The sequence below is a fragment of the Ostrea edulis genome, chromosome 7, assembly GCF_947568905.1.
Source record: "Ostrea edulis chromosome 7, xbOstEdul1.1, whole genome shotgun sequence".
Lineage (NCBI taxonomy): Eukaryota > Metazoa > Mollusca > Bivalvia > Ostreida > Ostreidae > Ostrea > Ostrea edulis.
In genome coordinates, this window is record NC_079170.1 from 85167047 (window position 1) to 85185025 (window position 17979).

The 17979-nt window shown below is 33.8% G+C and overlaps 2 protein-coding genes across 2 annotated transcripts; both read left to right on the forward strand.

The window, feature by feature from the left end:
* The first annotated feature begins 408 nt into the window (after positions 1–408).
* On the forward strand, positions 409–7985 carry LOC125655103 (metalloproteinase inhibitor 3-like). Its single transcript, XM_048885278.2, has 5 exons — positions 409–2813; positions 4392–4486; positions 4578–4680; positions 6773–6897; positions 7544–7985. Exons 1-5 carry the CDS (start codon positions 2696–2698, stop codon positions 7910–7912), a joined length of 810 nt encoding a protein of 269 aa, XP_048741235.2. The 5' UTR covers positions 409–2695; the 3' UTR covers positions 7913–7985.
* Positions 7986–13464: 5479 nt separating this feature from the next.
* Positions 13465–15874, forward strand: LOC125654610 (uncharacterized). The gene is made up of 4 exons (XM_056145881.1): positions 13465–14142; positions 14446–14525; positions 15078–15183; positions 15243–15874. Exons 1-4 carry the CDS (start codon positions 14031–14033, stop codon positions 15524–15526), a joined length of 582 nt encoding a protein of 193 aa, XP_056001856.1. The 5' UTR covers positions 13465–14030; the 3' UTR covers positions 15527–15874.
* Positions 15875–17979: the final 2105 nt, after the last annotated feature.

Below are 17979 nucleotides of genomic sequence, written 5' to 3' on the forward strand. Positions count from 1 at the left end.
GTTTGCTGCGATTTTTGCTTATTCCGAAGCATGTACCTGTTGGCCTCAACATCCCTAAACTCATTTCTGTAACTCCGGTTTCGGTATGTTGTATTTTTTGTTTCATTTTAATACTAACAATGACCAATCCATTACTTCACTGTTTTCTTTTCTCCCGTTGAATTTTATACTTGTAATACACTGTTGCTCGATATGAAACGTGTCCTTGTAAGTATTTTTAACACTAACACTTCCACTATCTTGTAATTGTTCACTTTTGACTTCCCATAATATCTACATTATTGCGGAATGATTCAATAATCGTCATACATTATGCAATATCATTTATATTTAATTTTGGTTTATCTTCTTCAGTATCGAACTTTTATTTCATCTGTTCTCGACAGTTATCGGGGCCACAATCCTTAGTCGAAAAACAGTCAACATCCAAATTGTATATACAGTGAGAATACTGAAAGAAATCACGGTAATAATTTTATCTTGGATATTTGATAATCAGATAACAACCACAAATCCTACAAAAGCATCTCTTTAAACGACTGACCTAATACATATATTGTGTTTGGATTTTAGTTATAGTATATTGACAATTAGAATGAATGAAAATCCAAAATAATGAACATGGGATATATGTTCCAGTACAGCAATTATATGCAGTTTGTCTGAACACTATAGAATGGGCTGGGATGCGATATTCTCAAAAACAAGACATCTACACCAATCCTTCATCTGCTAGCTGTGGCTCATATTTCGAATTAAGAAAGAATACATCATATCAGGTAAATTGGACTAAATTCATTGCATACATTTTGTAATTTTTTTTTTATTTATCACAACGTATCATTTTCCGTGCAGTTCTTTTTTTTTAAAAAGAGGGGGGGGGGAAGAAATCATATGTTAATGACGGAGCAGAAAACAAAGAGGTCCTTTTGGAATAATATTTTATTGCTATGTCATTTTGTTGTTTTTCTAGGTTCCATATATCGCAGAAAATGGGTAACATATCTATGCGAATTTAATTCTGTGCCATCTTTTCTCACCCAATACCAAAGAGCTGCTCTGGATCTTGGTATCTATAAGAACAGCTGCAAGGCAAGTTATTTTTAACCGATCTGTTTCTTTAATTTCTATACATATGAAAAATATCAGTCTTTAACCCAAGGGATGTCATAGTATTATCACCATTAAAAAATGGTTTCTAACTTACACGTATCGCTAACCAAGGCACAAATATCAAGATAACTTGATTCATTTTATTACATTCATCAACATTGATCACTGTTCGTTATCTTCACCTTGCATTCATCAAACAAATTTATAAGAATTTTAGCTTACATTTAAGATTTTGTTTTATGTCCTTCTTTATAATAGATCGAACGATGTTCACGGAATACAATGTCCACAAGAAACGAGAGAGAATTGCGTGATTCGATCGGATTCTGATGCCACGTGTCGATATCAGAATAATTGCTGCAGACTGACTCCGTATGGATGTAAATGGGATTCCCCTGTCTGTTCAAACAATGGAAACAACGGATATAAAAACCTATAGTGCAGCGACGAAGAAACAAATTTGTGCTTGAATCGTGGAAAGCTGTCATACATAATAAAGCTCTGCAACTTTTACTTTTGAAACACTTTAGTTATCTCTTAATTTTTTTTTTAAATGGTTTGACTATTTTTTTTTTAATTTTTTTTTTTAATATTACCCTGATTTTGTGGAAACATATGCATGAACTTTGCGATTTTAGAGCATTTCATTGAGACTAGTTCACTTCGCTTCTCTGAAGTATTCCTAGACTAAGTTAACGGTCTAATCTTTTCAAACATGTATCATGAAACATTTAAGCAATGTCACCACCATCTAGTATCACTTGGAATACTTGTGATGATGTACATGTAAATTCTAAGATAATATAAATCTGTATATAATGAATTGCGGGTATATACTACTAACTATTTAATTATTCACATTTAATTTAATAATTTTTCCCGTCAGCAGTGATCGGTCTAGACAAGAGTCTAATCCAGAATTTAGGTAACAAAGGATCACTGAAAATTATCCCCACATCATTTTAGAACAAACTAGTCCCACCTCTGCATTGTATATGCTAGGTTGCTTTTCGTTTTATTTCATATTTGACCATCCATCAACACACCAATAATTTGTTTTCTTTGAAAGTATCTTAGACATCACGATTCACAATGTAACATGGGACATGAGTTCTAGACGGTATCTCCGACCCTGTCCTTCCCGGTCTACGTTTCCAATTTCTGCAACGGCATGACTAAATGTAAATAAATATTTTTGTTATTGTAATTTTTGTGAATTGTTCATCAAAAATACCACAAAAAATGGAAAACCGCAGAAAAGATCAGTCATAAGATACATGTGTGTTCATGCTGCCCTATCCCCCAACGTATTTTTTATATTGCAATGTACTTTACCAAGGAGGTATATATTAAACAATAGAGACGATGTTCTTGTGGTAGACCTTAATTCTCAACACCATGATGTGTTTTCTTATGACAGTTTTTGTTTACAGATCACATGAGAAACTAATTAAAAATCAATTAAATTTCTTAAAACAAATACCAACTCAGTTTGAAAATCATATAAAAGAAAGGAAATCAGGAATCCATACAACACAGAATTTTCCTGATACACAGAAGATACGTCTAGTTCTACAGTAGAATGAAGTTGCTCGCTGCTTGTTGCTTGCTCGCCATTGCATTGTTTCACTATTCAGATGCCGGTTGTTCTTGTCCACCACAACATCCTCAGCAAGCGCTCTGTGATGACAAAACCTTTGGTAAGTCCATGATAAGGAATTAATTTCGACTTAATACAATTATCCCTTTCATTCAGTAGACAAACTAGCACTTTGTATCATCTTAGATATGTATGGAAATCGGCATCTCCTTTTATCAAACTCTTCAAACTAAAAGCAGATTTAGAAGTTTTAGGAAATGAAATTCAAGTTTTCAATTATTCAGTCACAAAATCATATCGTATATCATGTCATCTACGCCTTTAGTTGATATTACATATCCGTTGATAGATACAGTAAAATATCTCTATCTCGAAGTTCAAGGGACTTCGAAAAAACTTTCAGATATCCGGGGGTTCGAGATATCTAAAATCGATCTTGAATTTTTTTTTTTTTTTTTGAAGGGGGATATTTGATGCATAGTATGGGATTTGCATTATAAACAACAAACCCGTTGCCGTTTCTTATAATGCAAGTTGATTGATATTGTGGAATTTCAAAGGCAAATATTTCGGTGTTTTTTTCTCCATATCTATAAATTCACAATGTGTTTCAAAATTAAGATGATCGTACAATTTGTATGCTTACTTTACTGATGTCCAGGCCCGACTAGGATGTAGCTATTGCGTTGTAGTGAAAGAACCTATCACGTAAGAAACAAAAAAGACGGATTTTTTAAAAGAACTTTTTATGTTTATTAAATACAATATCTTCTTAAGTACAACTAATACGCATGCTATTTTATTCAGCATTTTTTATCCATGTTGATAATGTGTTTGGAGGGATTTCGTATTTTTTAGCGATGGCCGCCTTACTGTCAATTCCTTTCTCTACATATGCAATAGATTGAATCTTAGTTTCTATGGTATGCGATTTTAACATTCTTTTAATGCCAGGGATTAGCAGCTTGTCTTTACTGTCTTGAGACATGTTGAACATTTCAGGGGTCTCTATTTATATGTTGTTGTGATCCAAAGTGTTTAATTTCTGTTCACTTTGAAGATTTTCATGTTTTCTATGTTCTAGTTTTAATGATGAGGCGTGTATTATTAAATGCGTTATCGGTATTATGAGCATTACCTTCAAGCTCACTTCGACAATTTTGTGCGTGTATCTAACCCACATGTTAATGATATAGCGTGTATCAATCAAAACACCATCCCTGGAATCGAGCGTGTCGGTTCATAATTGGTGGTGGACTTAATCCGTAATATTGGAAGGCTTCATTAATCACCTGAGCTGTTGAAACAATTATGGCCACCCGTGACTACTCGGAAAAGGCGAGCGTGGATTAGCGGTCATTAATTATAATTGATGTAGCCGCCGGCGGAGACGTGTGTTTTAACAACGCCAGGTATGGTAAGCAGACCGGAAAATTAACTGCACTTCGAGATCAGCCAGGTGAATTTAGGGTATGGGACCTTGAAAATACTTCGACATAAGCAAAGTATTCGAGATTACCGTGTTCGAGATATCAGAAGTTTTTAAAATCATTTATATAGGGAAAACGGTCGGGACGGGCGGTCGACTTCGACTCAAGCGGGGTATTCGAGACAAACCATATTCGAGATACAGATATTTTACTGTATTAAGTAACTATGTAATGAATTATGTTTACAGTACTGAAGGTCAAAATACTAAACAGAAAGAAGTTGTCAAGTGGACCAAGATCAGAACGCCGCGTTTATAAAGTTAAAGTCTTAAAGGATTACAAGGTATCGCAATTTTAAACACCAAAATATCAGTGATTTATTGTATATTAGATCTCAATATCTTTCATATATTCATAATGATGTTATTTTGCAGAACACATTCGACCCTATTCACGGAAATGAAAAGATCTACACGAGTAGCTCAAAGGAACCCTGTGGAGTATATTTCAGTAGGAAAGTAACATACATCATAAGTGGTAAGGTTTACCTCACAATTCTGGTCATCAAAACAAGTATAATAAAACTTTTAAAGAGGAACGTCACTGTGTTTATACTATACTGATAGTATCGTGTCTCCATTTACTGTTTTCATTTATTTATTTGCTTTGTATGGCGGTCTCGTTATCTGGGTGATTTATTTCTTTGAGGTTGTTACACTTTTCATGGATTTTCATATCGCCTTCAATGTTTGATACAAAGGGGCCTCCGTGGTCGAGTGGTTAGAGCATTGCACTCAAAATCACACGGCCCCTCACCTCTGGTTGTCGCGAGTTTCAATCCCGCTCGCGCCGGTAAGTGAGAAAGTTTCCCAGTTTACTTTCGGAAGGTCGGTGGTCTCCTCGCAGGTATATTGTATCTGGGTTTTCTCTTCCACCAATAAAAACTGGGCGCCACCAAATAGACTGAAACTTTGTTAAGTGTGGCGGAAAACAGCTACACAATCAATCAATCAATGTGTAATAATTTATTTTTTTTTATTTATTTATATATTTAAATCATACACTATATTACTTTTAAGAAAATTAATATATAAGACATATAGATATACATTCATATACATAAATTCGATATTTATAATACTATAACAAATATATATAAATATGGTAGAGATATTTTTCAATAAGCCATGCTGCCTGAGGGGAACAGCCTTAAACACACAATGTCCATATTTTCCCCTTCAGGCAGCTTCACTGAAGGACAGACTCCTTCAGATAGTCTGACTATTTTTTATTATTATCATCACAAAGTCATAGAAATATCATAAAACCATTTATAATTTAAGCTGAAATCCAATGTTTTATAAGTCTCATATTGGTACATTAAGTTTGTTTTTACAAAATAGGAAATGTCATTAATATTTTCTTCTTTATTTTCATATCTTAACTTCATCTTTATTTTATATATGTAATAAGCTGTATATGATAATAAAGGATTTATTGAAGTGGTAGTTTTATTTTCTTCATGAAAAAATCCTAATGCAACATGTTTCCATTTTAAATTAAATTTCAAATGATTTTCTAATTTCTTCCATATTAATTGTACAAAGATTAAATGTTTTGTGTCTTCGAGTGTTTGGCAATACGGGCATTGATTGGATACATTCTTATTCCATTTGTGAACAGATTTATTATTATTAAGTAGATTTTGTAGGAGTTTGTAATTAAATTCTGCTAATTGCTTGTCTTTGATTTTAGTGATTTTTGACTGATAAATATTTGTTTTGTTTTCTTCAAAATTGAAATTGAAGCTTTTTGCCCAAAATCTCTCACAGTAGGGTTTAATACAGATTTTATTGATAAATATATCATATATTGTTTTGCTATTTATCAAGTTTAGGGGTATTCTTCTCTTGTTTTCTAATAAAATGTTACTTTGTTTTCTTATATTTATATAGACTCCTTTTGAAGTATCGTGATATTTTTGGACAGGTTTAATAACCTTTTTCAATGTGTTATATTCGCAAATCCAGTTAGACTTGTTGACAAGAATATTAGAAAAATAATTGATATCATGAACATTTCCGTTTTCATCAAACAGGTCTTTAATGTATAAAATTCTACTTTTTATCCAATTTGTGTAAAAAAGAAGTTTACCATTAAATCGAGTCAAATTGTTTAACCATATAGTTTGCGATAATACTTCAACGTCAGTCATCTCTTTTATTTTATGTGATATATGTTTGCATTCATTCAATGTACTGAGTACTTCGCAGTAAAATATTGGTAATGATTTGAAAATTTGCTTTATTTCATCAGTACTGGTTGTATTTGTCATTATGAGATATTCGGGTGTAACGAATCTTTTAAGAATACACGAATTAAAGAAAGATTTTAAAGATAATTGTTTTTCATTGAAAATTCTTGTTACCCAAGCAGCCTTGAGTGCTTTTAATTTACAATCAATATCAACAATACCTATTCCTCCTTCATCTTGTTTTCCAATTAAAGTATATCTTTTTATCCTTTCTCCTTTGCCCCATAGGAAATTGAAGATTGTTTTCTTTTATTTTTTTTATGGATTCTTTTCTTCGATATTGCAAAAAAGTTGCGTAATAAATTTTAATTACAGGATATAAATCTGGCGGGAGGTTTGTGACAAGTTTCTGTTTCTGGAACCAGAAGATCTGTACCGTCACGCGCTTCCAGAAATTCGCTCTCAAGACTGGTCTATACAAATCCAACTGTCAGTGCAAGGTAAATTGTTGTTACCTTATTATTTTCTTAATACGCTAACTGTCAGTGCGAGCTAAATTATTGTTACCTTATTATTTTCTTAATGCTAAAGAATACCTATTCATCCATTTTTTTTTTAGAATTTGTAATCTGCGATTAAAGCACTATTGACTGTCATTTTGATGTCAAACAATTTTGTTGGGAAATGAAACTTTTGTTATTGGTATTTATGTTAAAAAGAAAATCTATTCAGAGGTCTACATGAAGAAAAGTTACATTATCATCTTCCCGTACAGAAATTTATTTTTAATGTATATAATGCTAATAATTGATACAATTAGTTTTAATTTCAGCAATGGTTATGATTAGAGTTACATACAATACTGCCATAATAGAATATTTTTATTACAAAAGAAAAGTTGCAGATTTAGAGTTAATAATGCTTTGGGTTAGATTTATTGTATGGTGAGAATGCAAGATGATGTGACAATAGTACCATTTTTTCAATCAAATTCTCACCACCATCGTGTTCGAGAATGCGTGGTTTGACTGTATCTGTATTGTAACATTCCAGGGGGGGGGGGGGTAACTACTAGTATAATTATAAGTACCATCTTAATTAAAATCAAATGTGCTGTGTTGCATTGTTAAAATTATTTTGTTCTAGATCAAGGACTGTACAGACGGATACTGCAATCCCCCAACGAGAGAAGACTGTGTCATCAAATCAAACAGAGGCTGCTTCCTAGAAAAGAACGCATGCGTCCAGAAATCAAACTATGGTTCCCTGCATTGTGACTGGAAATCAAATACTTGTGACTCGGAACCTACCGTTGAAGTCAAGAAGGATGTCGTTTATGAACCCACGAAAACCGAGGTTCTAAATCATAAGACCTTCAAGCAGACTGTACACAAATTGTTTGATCCGCCTGCGAAACCAGACCATGGGCCAGAGTACAACCACGCAGCACCAGGGCCGTACACAACACACGTCCATAAAATCGTCGATCATGTCGGGGAAAATGTTGGCCACTAAATTCATTTTACCAACAATTTTAAAATATAGTTATGTAATAGATTTTTTTTAATGTAAATATTTAAGTTATGAATTTTGTTTTGAATTTGAAGATAATATTTTAGGCCTATGGATCATGTAACGACATTACGTTTTAATCATTCAATTTGAACTGTAGATTGTTAATAAAATGACAACTTCAATTAATCTATGAATCAAGTCTATCTCTAATGCAAACAAGAGTTCGATCAGGTGATGCGGATTGTCTTGTTAGATACATTTAACAAAAGATATTAGTACCAAATATTTTCTGAAGGACATATAAGGATTATCATGTCTTGTATGTGCCTCTCTGAAATTATAATATGCATGTATATAAAAATATATGTTAATTTCATATGGTAATGGAAAATGAAGGCAATGAACAGAGAGCAAAAGGTTTAAGATTAAGAGGAGGGCAAACACGGGGACCTAGGCACACTAGAGATGGGATTAAGTGTATTGGCAGAGTATGTATCCCCTGTTCATCGGTCAAAGCCATTTTATTTCCTCCCTCACTATAGATGAATTGAATAAATTACTCCCGTCGAGTTAATAATCAAAATACAAATTTACAAATTTATACTCATCTGAAAGTCACATGCATACTGCAAACATAAGTAAATATCCTATATTTACGATCCTCAGTTCTTCTCCAAACATGATTGACGTACAAATAATGTGTAATTGTATCACGCGATCATTCCCTGTTGGTGTCCGATCGGATTACCGGACACATTTACTTGACAGCAATCAGTAAAGGTACAGATGGTATATCTACTAGCGTTATCTTCGCCAGACGACTTATCATAAAAAAATGTTATCAGGTGAAATTGTGTATTTCGTTTCAAATACTGACCATGATCCAATTGTTCTATTATATGTACCTTTACGTTATAAAAGTGAAGAAGTTAAACAACAACATAACGAAATTCAACAAATGCATTTGAATATATTTAAAAAATGTAATTTGGACAATCATGTATCAAAGGAGTTATAATTGCGTAATCAAATGTATATATTACATGTTAGACAAGGTCACCTTAGAAATCAAACACCAGTCTTTGCGAGGCAGACATACCTTTTCATTATTTGAGAAAGTAGGGATTTATTTTTCGGGTCCTTACCTCATGACTTCATCGGTGATCATGTGGCGGTTGTAGATTTATTCAACACATGATCAGCATTTATTGTGCCTCACAAGATGACAGAGACAATCACACACACAATCACACACTTGCTTATATAAGATATATCTAGATAGGGCAATAGTGACAAACAATGGGAGAGAAAATGTACAAATTAGCTAGAAAAACCTCACATGTTGTTGCAGCTTATCATACTCCTTTAGGTAACGCTGAAGTAGAGGTATTCAATCGAACAATGCATGATATTCTGTCGCAAAAGATTATAAGACAATTAGTCTACATGGCAAAGCTACGAAATACGTTCGCTGTGGTACGTTATAGGTCAATGAATCATTAAAGTATTCGCCATTCCTTTGACAGATGTACTTTTGTCAATTTACAACTGTGATCTCCCAAAATTTGCTCTACAAGAACAACACTATAAACTCTTGTTCCTAGAGTTATGAAATAGGCAAAACAATCGCAAAGCCAGAAAACAACCTGACACAAGCGTAAAAAATTACCAGGCCGCAGAAGATGAAGAAATCATTCTTATTCTCTTTAGATTGGACAACACTGGTGATATGCATTTCATACATCTCCTCAATACACACACACTGATCCATCGTATATATATGTATCACCTGCAAATGGTGTGTGTATATCTCAATGGATTCGATACGCAAGAGCTTCTTCTGCATATGAACAGTTTTTAGCTCACCTGAGCTAAAAGCTCAAGTGAGCTTTTCTGATCACCCGTATTCCGGCGTCCGTCCGTCTGTCCGTCCGTCTGTAAACTTTTAACATTTTTAACTTCTTCTCAAAAACCACTGTTGGCACAAAGCATCTTTAGGTAAAGGGAATTCTAAATTGTTAATATTAAGGGCCAGGCCACCTTCCAAGGGGAGATAATCAAGAAAAGGTAAAAATAGGGTAGGGTCATTAAAAAATCTTCTTCTCAAGAACCACTGGGCTAGAAAAGATGAAATTTATAGATAAGCTTTATTAGGTAGTGCTGATTCTAAATTGTTAAAATCATGGCCCCCGGGGGTCGGATGGGGCCATAATAGGGGGTCAAAGTTTTACATACAAATATATAGGAAAAATCTTTATAAAATCTTCTTCTCAAGAACCACTGAGCCAGAAAAGCTGAGATTTATATGAAAGCTTCCTGATATAGAAAAGCTGATATTTATATGAAAGCTTCCTGATATAGTGCAGATTCTAAATTGTTAAAATCATGGACCCCGGGGGTCAGATGGGGCCATAATAGGAGATCAAAGTTTTACATACAAATATGTAGGAAAAATCTTTAAAAATCTTGTTCTCAAGAACCACTGTGCCAGAAAAGCTGAGATTTATATGAAAGCTTCCTGATATAGTACAGATTCTAAATTATTAAAATCCTGGCCCCGGGGGGTCGGATGGGGCCACAATAGGGGATCAAAGTTTTACATACAAATATATAGGAAAAATCTTTAAAAATCTTCTTCTCAAGAACCACTAAGCCAGAAAAGCTGATATTTACATGAAAGCTTTCTGACATAGTGCAGATTCAAGTTTGTTCACATCATGGCCACTTGGGGTTGGATGGCGCTACAAGGGGGATCAAAGTTTTATGTACAAATATATAGGAAAAATCTTTAAAAATCTTGTTCTCAAGAACCACTGTGCCAGAAAAGCTGAGATTTATATGAAAACTTGCTGATATAGTGCAGATTCTAAATTGTTTAAATCCTGGCCCCCGGGGGTCGGATGGGGCCACAATAGGGGATCAAAGTTTTTCATACAAATATATAGGAAACATCTTTAAAAATCTTCTTCTCAAGAACCACTAAGCCAGAAAAGCTGATATTTACATGAAAGCTTTCTCACATAGTGCAGATTCAAGTTTGTTCACATCATGGCCCCTGGGGGTTGGATGGGGCTACAAGGGGGGATCAAAGTTTTACATACAAATATATAGGGACATTCTTTAAGAATCTTCTTCTCAAGAACCACTGAGCCAGAAAAGCTGATATTCATATGAACAGCTTCCTAACATAGAGCAGAGTTAAGTTTGTTCAAATCATGGACCCCTGTTGTAGGATGGGGCCACAATAGGGGATCAAAGTTTTACATACAAATATATAGGAATTTTTTTTTAACCATCTTCTTCTCAAGAACCACTGAGCCAGAAAAGCTGATATTTACATGAAAGCTTTCTGATATAGTGCAGATTCAAGTTTGTTCAAATCATGACCCCTGGGGGTAGGATGGGGCCACAAAGGGATCAAAGTTTTACATACAAATATATAGGGAAAATCTTCAAATATACTCTTCCCGTGAACCATTGGGCCAAAGAAGTTCACATTTACATGAAAGCTTTCTGACATAGTGTAGATTCAAGTTTGCAAAAACTCTGGCCTCAAGGGGTAGGTTGGGGTCATAATAAGGACTACGGTTTTACATGCAAGTATATATAGAAAGTCTTCTGATATGGACCAAGGTAACTCAGGTGAGCGATGTGGCCCATGGGCCTCTTGTTAAATCGAGGCAGACAACTGACAAAGAAATTGATGATGCAAAGGTTTCAATAGTCTCGTTTTAAAGTCAGCATTTCTCAAATTCTATGGCTGTTACATGTATGATAATATAGTTTGCCAATACAACCTAGCATTGATCAAATCTTGTCTGGCATGTTTCATAACAATTATTAGACCGTCCTTGACACACTGATCTTGACTACGGATAACTCCGTTTACATGATCAAGATGTGAGGCTCACGGTGGGTATGACCGGTTGACAGGGGATACTTATTCTTCCTAGGCACCTGATCCAGCCTGTAGTATATCCAGAGATCCATGTTTGTCAAACTCTTTATTTTGTATTGATTATAGGAGTTATGAGATTGATTACTTTTCGTTATCATCACTTTTCATATATAAGCACGTTTAAGCGTGCATAGTGTATGAAAAGGATGCTATATAAATATGGTATTATTATAAGTATATATGCTGACAGTTTTCTATTGTCAGGAATCCACAGACACTGCACATCTTTTTGTATATTATGAGTGATCAATGGATGTTTTCGTTTCACTCATATTGAGAGGTAACCAGCTGAAGGTGGAGTACCACAAAATTAGGACCTATGCTTAGTGCTCAGGGTTTATGTTTGAAACGGCCATGACACAATCGGGGCTTGAACTCACGACATCCCGGTAACAAAGCGAACAATCTACCATTTGTCTACTGAATAAATAGATAAAAAGTGATAGGTGGAATAAATTCAACCCGTTTATCACATTTCTTATGTCAATATCTTTTATCTATTTCCAGACGTACAACTCGAAGGCTAATATTGACAATGATTTTAATCCCCAATTAAATACGTATTACATAAATTTAGAAATACATTCACATTAATCCCGCACAATTAAAAACACTAATTTTTCAGGAACGCTGGTACAGTTTAAAAACCAGTTTCAAAATATTCCGCACTCGTACGCTGTCTGTAATAACATAAACCAACAAAAATACTTCAAATAAAGAAATAAAAATAAGAAGAACAGTATGTCATGAAAACAACCAAAATTAAATTAAATTAAAAGTCAAGGGGAATGCAAAATCAGTTTTCATCAGTTATGCATAATCCAGTTGTATGAAAGGCGAAGATAATTAACAGTGATCAATCTCATAACTCCTATAAGCAATACAAAATAGAGAGTTGGGCAATCACGGACCCCATGACACACTAGGGGTGGGATCAGGTGCCTAGAAGAAGCATCCCCTGTCGAGCGGTCACACCCGCCGTGAGCCCTATATCCTGATCAGGTATTTCAATCTCATAACTCCTATAACCACTACAGAATAGATAGTTGAGCAAACATTGATACAATGACATATGTTCAGGGGATGCTTACTCCTCCTAGGCACCTGATCCCACCTCTGGTGTGTCCAGGATTCCGTGTTTGCCCAACTATCTATTTTGTATTGCTTGTAAGAGTTATGAGATTGATCACTGTTCGTTATCTTCACCTTGCATCACAGTGAACTAAACAAAAAGACACCACACAGTCTTCAAAATCTGCTTCTTATTTGGATACTTTAACAGATCTTCAGTAAATTCACACTAATAATCGATTCGAAAATCCAATGAAATGTACCAAACATGGCATAAAAAAGTTTTGATAAGGCATTATTAACACCATCTGCTCAATAATATCACTAAAGTGTGCAGATGTATCTGTGTTCCTAGAGTTATGACTTCATATGTACAACATAAGTAATTGTGATTTCATTTTATGGACGACACAACCGATTTAGACTAAGAAGATATACAACGATTTTCTTATCTTCATCCTCCTCCCTATCGTCATCATCATCTATTATCTTCTCTCTCCTTTTATTATCTTCTGAATTAAAATTGAAAAAAAAAATCTTCAAACATCTTTTTCTTCGAATCCAGTTAATTCATTTATTTTCATTAACGATGTCACAATTGGGCGTTATCTAATAGTAAATCTGCCATTTTACATTATCATTTTCTGAATCGCAAGAATTGTACATTTTCTGCTTACTCCGATTCACCTTAGTAATTAATTCAAAATACATCAAACTGCAATGTTTAATAGTCATGGATTCGTGATCAAACGTGTATAGACATATTTGCAGATGTGAAGAACTAGAAATTGATTATACGCATGTATGGTAAATAACAAAAAGTAATATGATTGGTGGAAATTTCGTTTTAGTGTTATCCTTTTTCCAAGAAATGTTCTCAATCGGAAATAACACCACAGCCTTTTTAATAAAAGAGCGTTCTCAAATGCATTCGACATAGATAGTCTTTTGTTAAACATCTGACCTTCTGTTAATGTACAGATCAACTGGAAATTAACAACACTCTCTTAACAGTGAAATCTGGTTTGGGGAGTATATATAACGGGGTTAAATGGGAAATGTATATCGCTTTCATTCTTAGCTTCGACCATGAGAACCGTGGCGATTGTCTCGGCAGCGTTTGCTGCGATTTTTGCCTATTCCGAAGCATGTACCTGTTGGTCTCAACATCCCCAAACTCATTTCTGTAACTCCGATTTTGGTATGTTGTATTTTTTGTTTCATTTTTAATACTAACAATCACCAATCCATCACTCTCTGTTTTCTTTTCTCCCGTTGAATTTTACACTTGCGATACACTGTTTCTGGATATGAAACATGTCCTTGTAGGTATTTTTAACACTAACACATCCAGTATCTTGCAGTTGTTCACTTTTGACTTTCCATAATTTCTACATTATTCCGGAATGATTCAATAATTGTCATATTTTACGCAATATCATTTATATCTAATTTTGGTTTATCTTCTTCAGTATCGAACTTTTATTTCATCTGTTCTCAACAGTTATCCGGGCAGCGATCCTTAATCGAAAAACAGTCAACATGGAAATTGTATATACAGTGAGGATACTGAAAGAGTTCAAGGTAATAATCTTATCATGATATTTGATAATCAGATAACAAATAGAAATCCTACAAAAGCATATGTTTAAACGACTGACCTAATATATATATATATATATATATATATATATATATATATATGTGTGTGTGTGTGTGTGTGTGTGTGTGTGTGTGTGTGTGTGTGTGTGTGTGTGTGTGTGTGTAATTATTATATTCATCACAATGTAGCATTTTCCTTGCATTTTTTTGTAAAAAAAGAAATCATATCATGTTAATGACGGAGCAGAAAAGAAAGAGGTCCTTTTGGAATAATATTTTGCTGCTATGTCATTTTGTTGTTTTTCTACGTTTGGATATATATATATATATATATATATATATATATTTCTAAAAAAAAAAAAAAACTTGAAATTCCAGAAAGTTTAGAGTGAACATTCAATTTTGTCTCTTTTAAGAGTGTTTGGATTTTAGTTCTAGTATATTGAAAATTAAAATGAATGAAAATCCAACATAATGAACATGGGATATATGATCAAGTACAGCAATTGTATGCAGTTTGTCTGAACACTATAGAATGGCGCTGGGAGGGGATATTCTCAAAAACAAGACATCTACACCAATCCTTCATCTGCTAGCTGTGGCTCATATTTCGAATTAAGGAAAGAATACATCATATCAGGTAAATTGAAATAAATTCCCTGCATACATTTTGTAATTATTTTATTTATCACAACGTAGCATTTTCCTTGCACTTCCTTTGTAAAAAAAAAAAAAAAAAAAAAAAAAAAAAGGGAAATCATATCATGTTAATGACGGAGCAGAAAACAAAGACGTCCTTTTGGAATAATATTTTATTGCTATGTCATTTTGTTGTTTTTCTAGGTTCCATTAATCGCGGGAAATGGGTAACATATCTATGCGAATTTAATGCTGTGCCATCTTCTCTCACCCAATACCAAAGAGCTGCTCTGGATCTTGGTATCTATGAGAACAGCTGCAGCTGCAAGGCAAGTTATTTTTAACCGATCCGATTATTTAATTTCTATACATACGAAAAATGTCAGTCTTTAAGTCAAGGAATGTCATAGAATTATCGCCATCAAAAAATGGTTGGTATCTTACACATATCACCAACCAAGGTACAATTCTCATGATAATTTGATTCATTTGATTACATTCATCAAATTATTATAAATATGTTAGCTTACTTTTAAGATTTTGCTTCATGTCTTCCTTTTTGTAATAGATCGAACGATGTGGTTTTCAAGGAAAAAAATGTCCAGAACAAACGAGAGATAGTTGCGATATTATATCGGATTCTGATGCCACGTGTCGGTATCAGAATAATTCCTGCAGACTGACTCCGTATGGATGTTACTGGGATTCCTATGCCTGTTCAAACAATGGAAACAACGGATATCAAAACCTATAGTGCAGTAAAGAAAAAACAAATCTGCTTGAATCGTGGAAAGCTGTCATACCTAATAAAGCTCTGCAACTTTCACTTTTGATACATTTTAGTTATCTCTTTATTTTTTTTTCAAAATGTTTTGAATATTTGTTTTCTATTTTTTTTTAATATAACCCTGAATTTGTGGAAATCATGGTAACATATGCACGATCTTTGCAATTCTAAAGCATTTCATTGAGACTAGTTAACAATGCTTCTCTGAAGTTAATCCGGTCTAATCTTTTCAAACATGTATCATGAAACATTATTCGGCTGTTAAATCGTCAGAAATAGCGAGAGTTAAACAAAATAGTCAAAAACATCAAATTCATTTTATTCATTACTTAAGAATATACAATTATTACAGATAAATTATGAATATTTGTCGTTTACTTCATAGAATCGGATATTTTGCCAACTTTCGCAAAGGGATTCATGTTTTAATTGATAAATGTGCCCTGTTTTGTTGATTTCAAATCCCTTTTGATGAAGAATCACAGACATAAATGATTTAAATGTGCCCTTAACAGTGGTGGTATGAACAGCATCAGCAGCCAATGATATAAGATAATGCATTTTCCATCCATCCCATTTTCTATACAATGCTGTCAATTTATTAGCTCCAGCACACGTGCTATTATATCAAAGATTCTTAAAAATAAGCAAGACCTCACCTGCTATCTTTCAGCAGTACTTGATTTTATCTCAGTCATCCCATTTAGAATACATTCATCCATCCTCCCATTATAACGATATCCTCTGATGCTGTCTGATTTGGTGCAATGTCAGGGACACCTTTATATCGCAACATTTTTGCGTTTTTAACAAATCAATTTTAACTTTTTTGTTTCTGTTTAAAAATCGTATTCTTTGTTTTTGTTTTCAAACGTTCATTTAACATTTTTATTTCTACTTTTTACTTCAAGCTTCTATATTTTTGTTTCAACAATTCTTTTTTTAACATTTTGGCTAATGTTAATGCTTCTGATTTCATTTTTTTTTTCATTTTAACCTTTTTATTTCTGTTTATAATTTTTATTCTTACTTTCGAATCCCATTAAAATTTCTTAAGAATGTTTCTAAACATAGAAGTTACTGTAAAGAGTTACTTTGAAGTGATAATCAAGTTGTCACACAGTATGCGCTGAAAACTGGCACATACGAGTACATACAATTTGGTGCGCAAACATGAGTAAAGATAAGACTGCTAAATCGCTACGGTAGGCAGCAAACGCCTTATCTAATGACACCGCTTGTGTGACGTGCAGCCACGAGTCGGATCACACATTCAATATTAGTTCATGCAACATGCCAACAACGAGTACACCGCCTTTAATGGAAATATTAAAGACTGCCTTGCACATGGTATAGCCTATCAATTTTCTTTGTGTGATCCCCTTTTTTACATTCCCTCTGGTTGATATCCCTTTTCAGCAATTGTTTCCATGTAAAACCTGTACCAGAAATCTTGGTGAAAGCACCAAATATAAGGACCGGTAAGGTTTGGGGCGTATAAGAACTAAATATTTTATTTGTGCAAATCAGCTAAAGAGACTTGTTCTAGGAAAATGATAGGCGTTCCAATGAATTATTTTCTTTTAAAACGCGCTAAGGTTGATAATATTTACAAGAGTTTTGGTTATATCTGGAGATGAACAAACTAAGAGGAAAAACATCGTTAATATTTATTGCTAGTGTCATCGGGAAATCATGCAGCAACTGACAACTTTGATTGACTCATATCATTCTGAAGAATATAAATGCATTTGTCGAGAATATAGAATTCAGCATAATTAATTTGTGATTTTGGTTAACTGTACCTCACACACACTATATTCCATACCCTAAGCTCATATAAGGGGAAATGATCAGACTAACCCAGCTTCAATTGGGATAACGCTTCGTCGCCGTTTTATTCTGCACAGCAATGTCGTGTGCTTGTGCAAATACTTGTTTTCGTATGATGGGGCATACACTTTATAAAACGAAAACATTGAAGTTAATTTCATCTTGACGACTATACAC

Excerpts from the sequence above, each read along its gene's own strand:
- LOC125654610 (XM_056145881.1), top strand. The coding sequence starts at position 14,031 with ATGAGAACCGTGGCGATTGTCTCGGCAGCGTTTGCTGCGATTTTTGCC. Across the intron at positions 14,526-15,077 it reads GGATACTGAAAGAGTTCAAG|AATGGCGCTGGGAGGGGATA; the intron begins GTAATAATCTTA and ends TGAACACTATAG. Across the intron at positions 15,184-15,242 it reads GAAAGAATACATCATATCAG|CATTTTCCTTGCACTTCCTT; the intron begins GTAAATTGAAAT and ends ATCACAACGTAG.
- LOC125655103 (XM_048885278.2), top strand. The coding sequence starts at position 2,696 with ATGAAGTTGCTCGCTGCTTGTTGCTTGCTCGCCATTGCATTGTTTCAC. Across the intron at positions 2,814-4,391 it reads CTGTGATGACAAAACCTTTG|TACTGAAGGTCAAAATACTA; the intron begins GTAAGTCCATGA and ends TTATGTTTACAG. Across the intron at positions 4,487-4,577 it reads AAGTCTTAAAGGATTACAAG|AACACATTCGACCCTATTCA; the intron begins GTATCGCAATTT and ends GTTATTTTGCAG.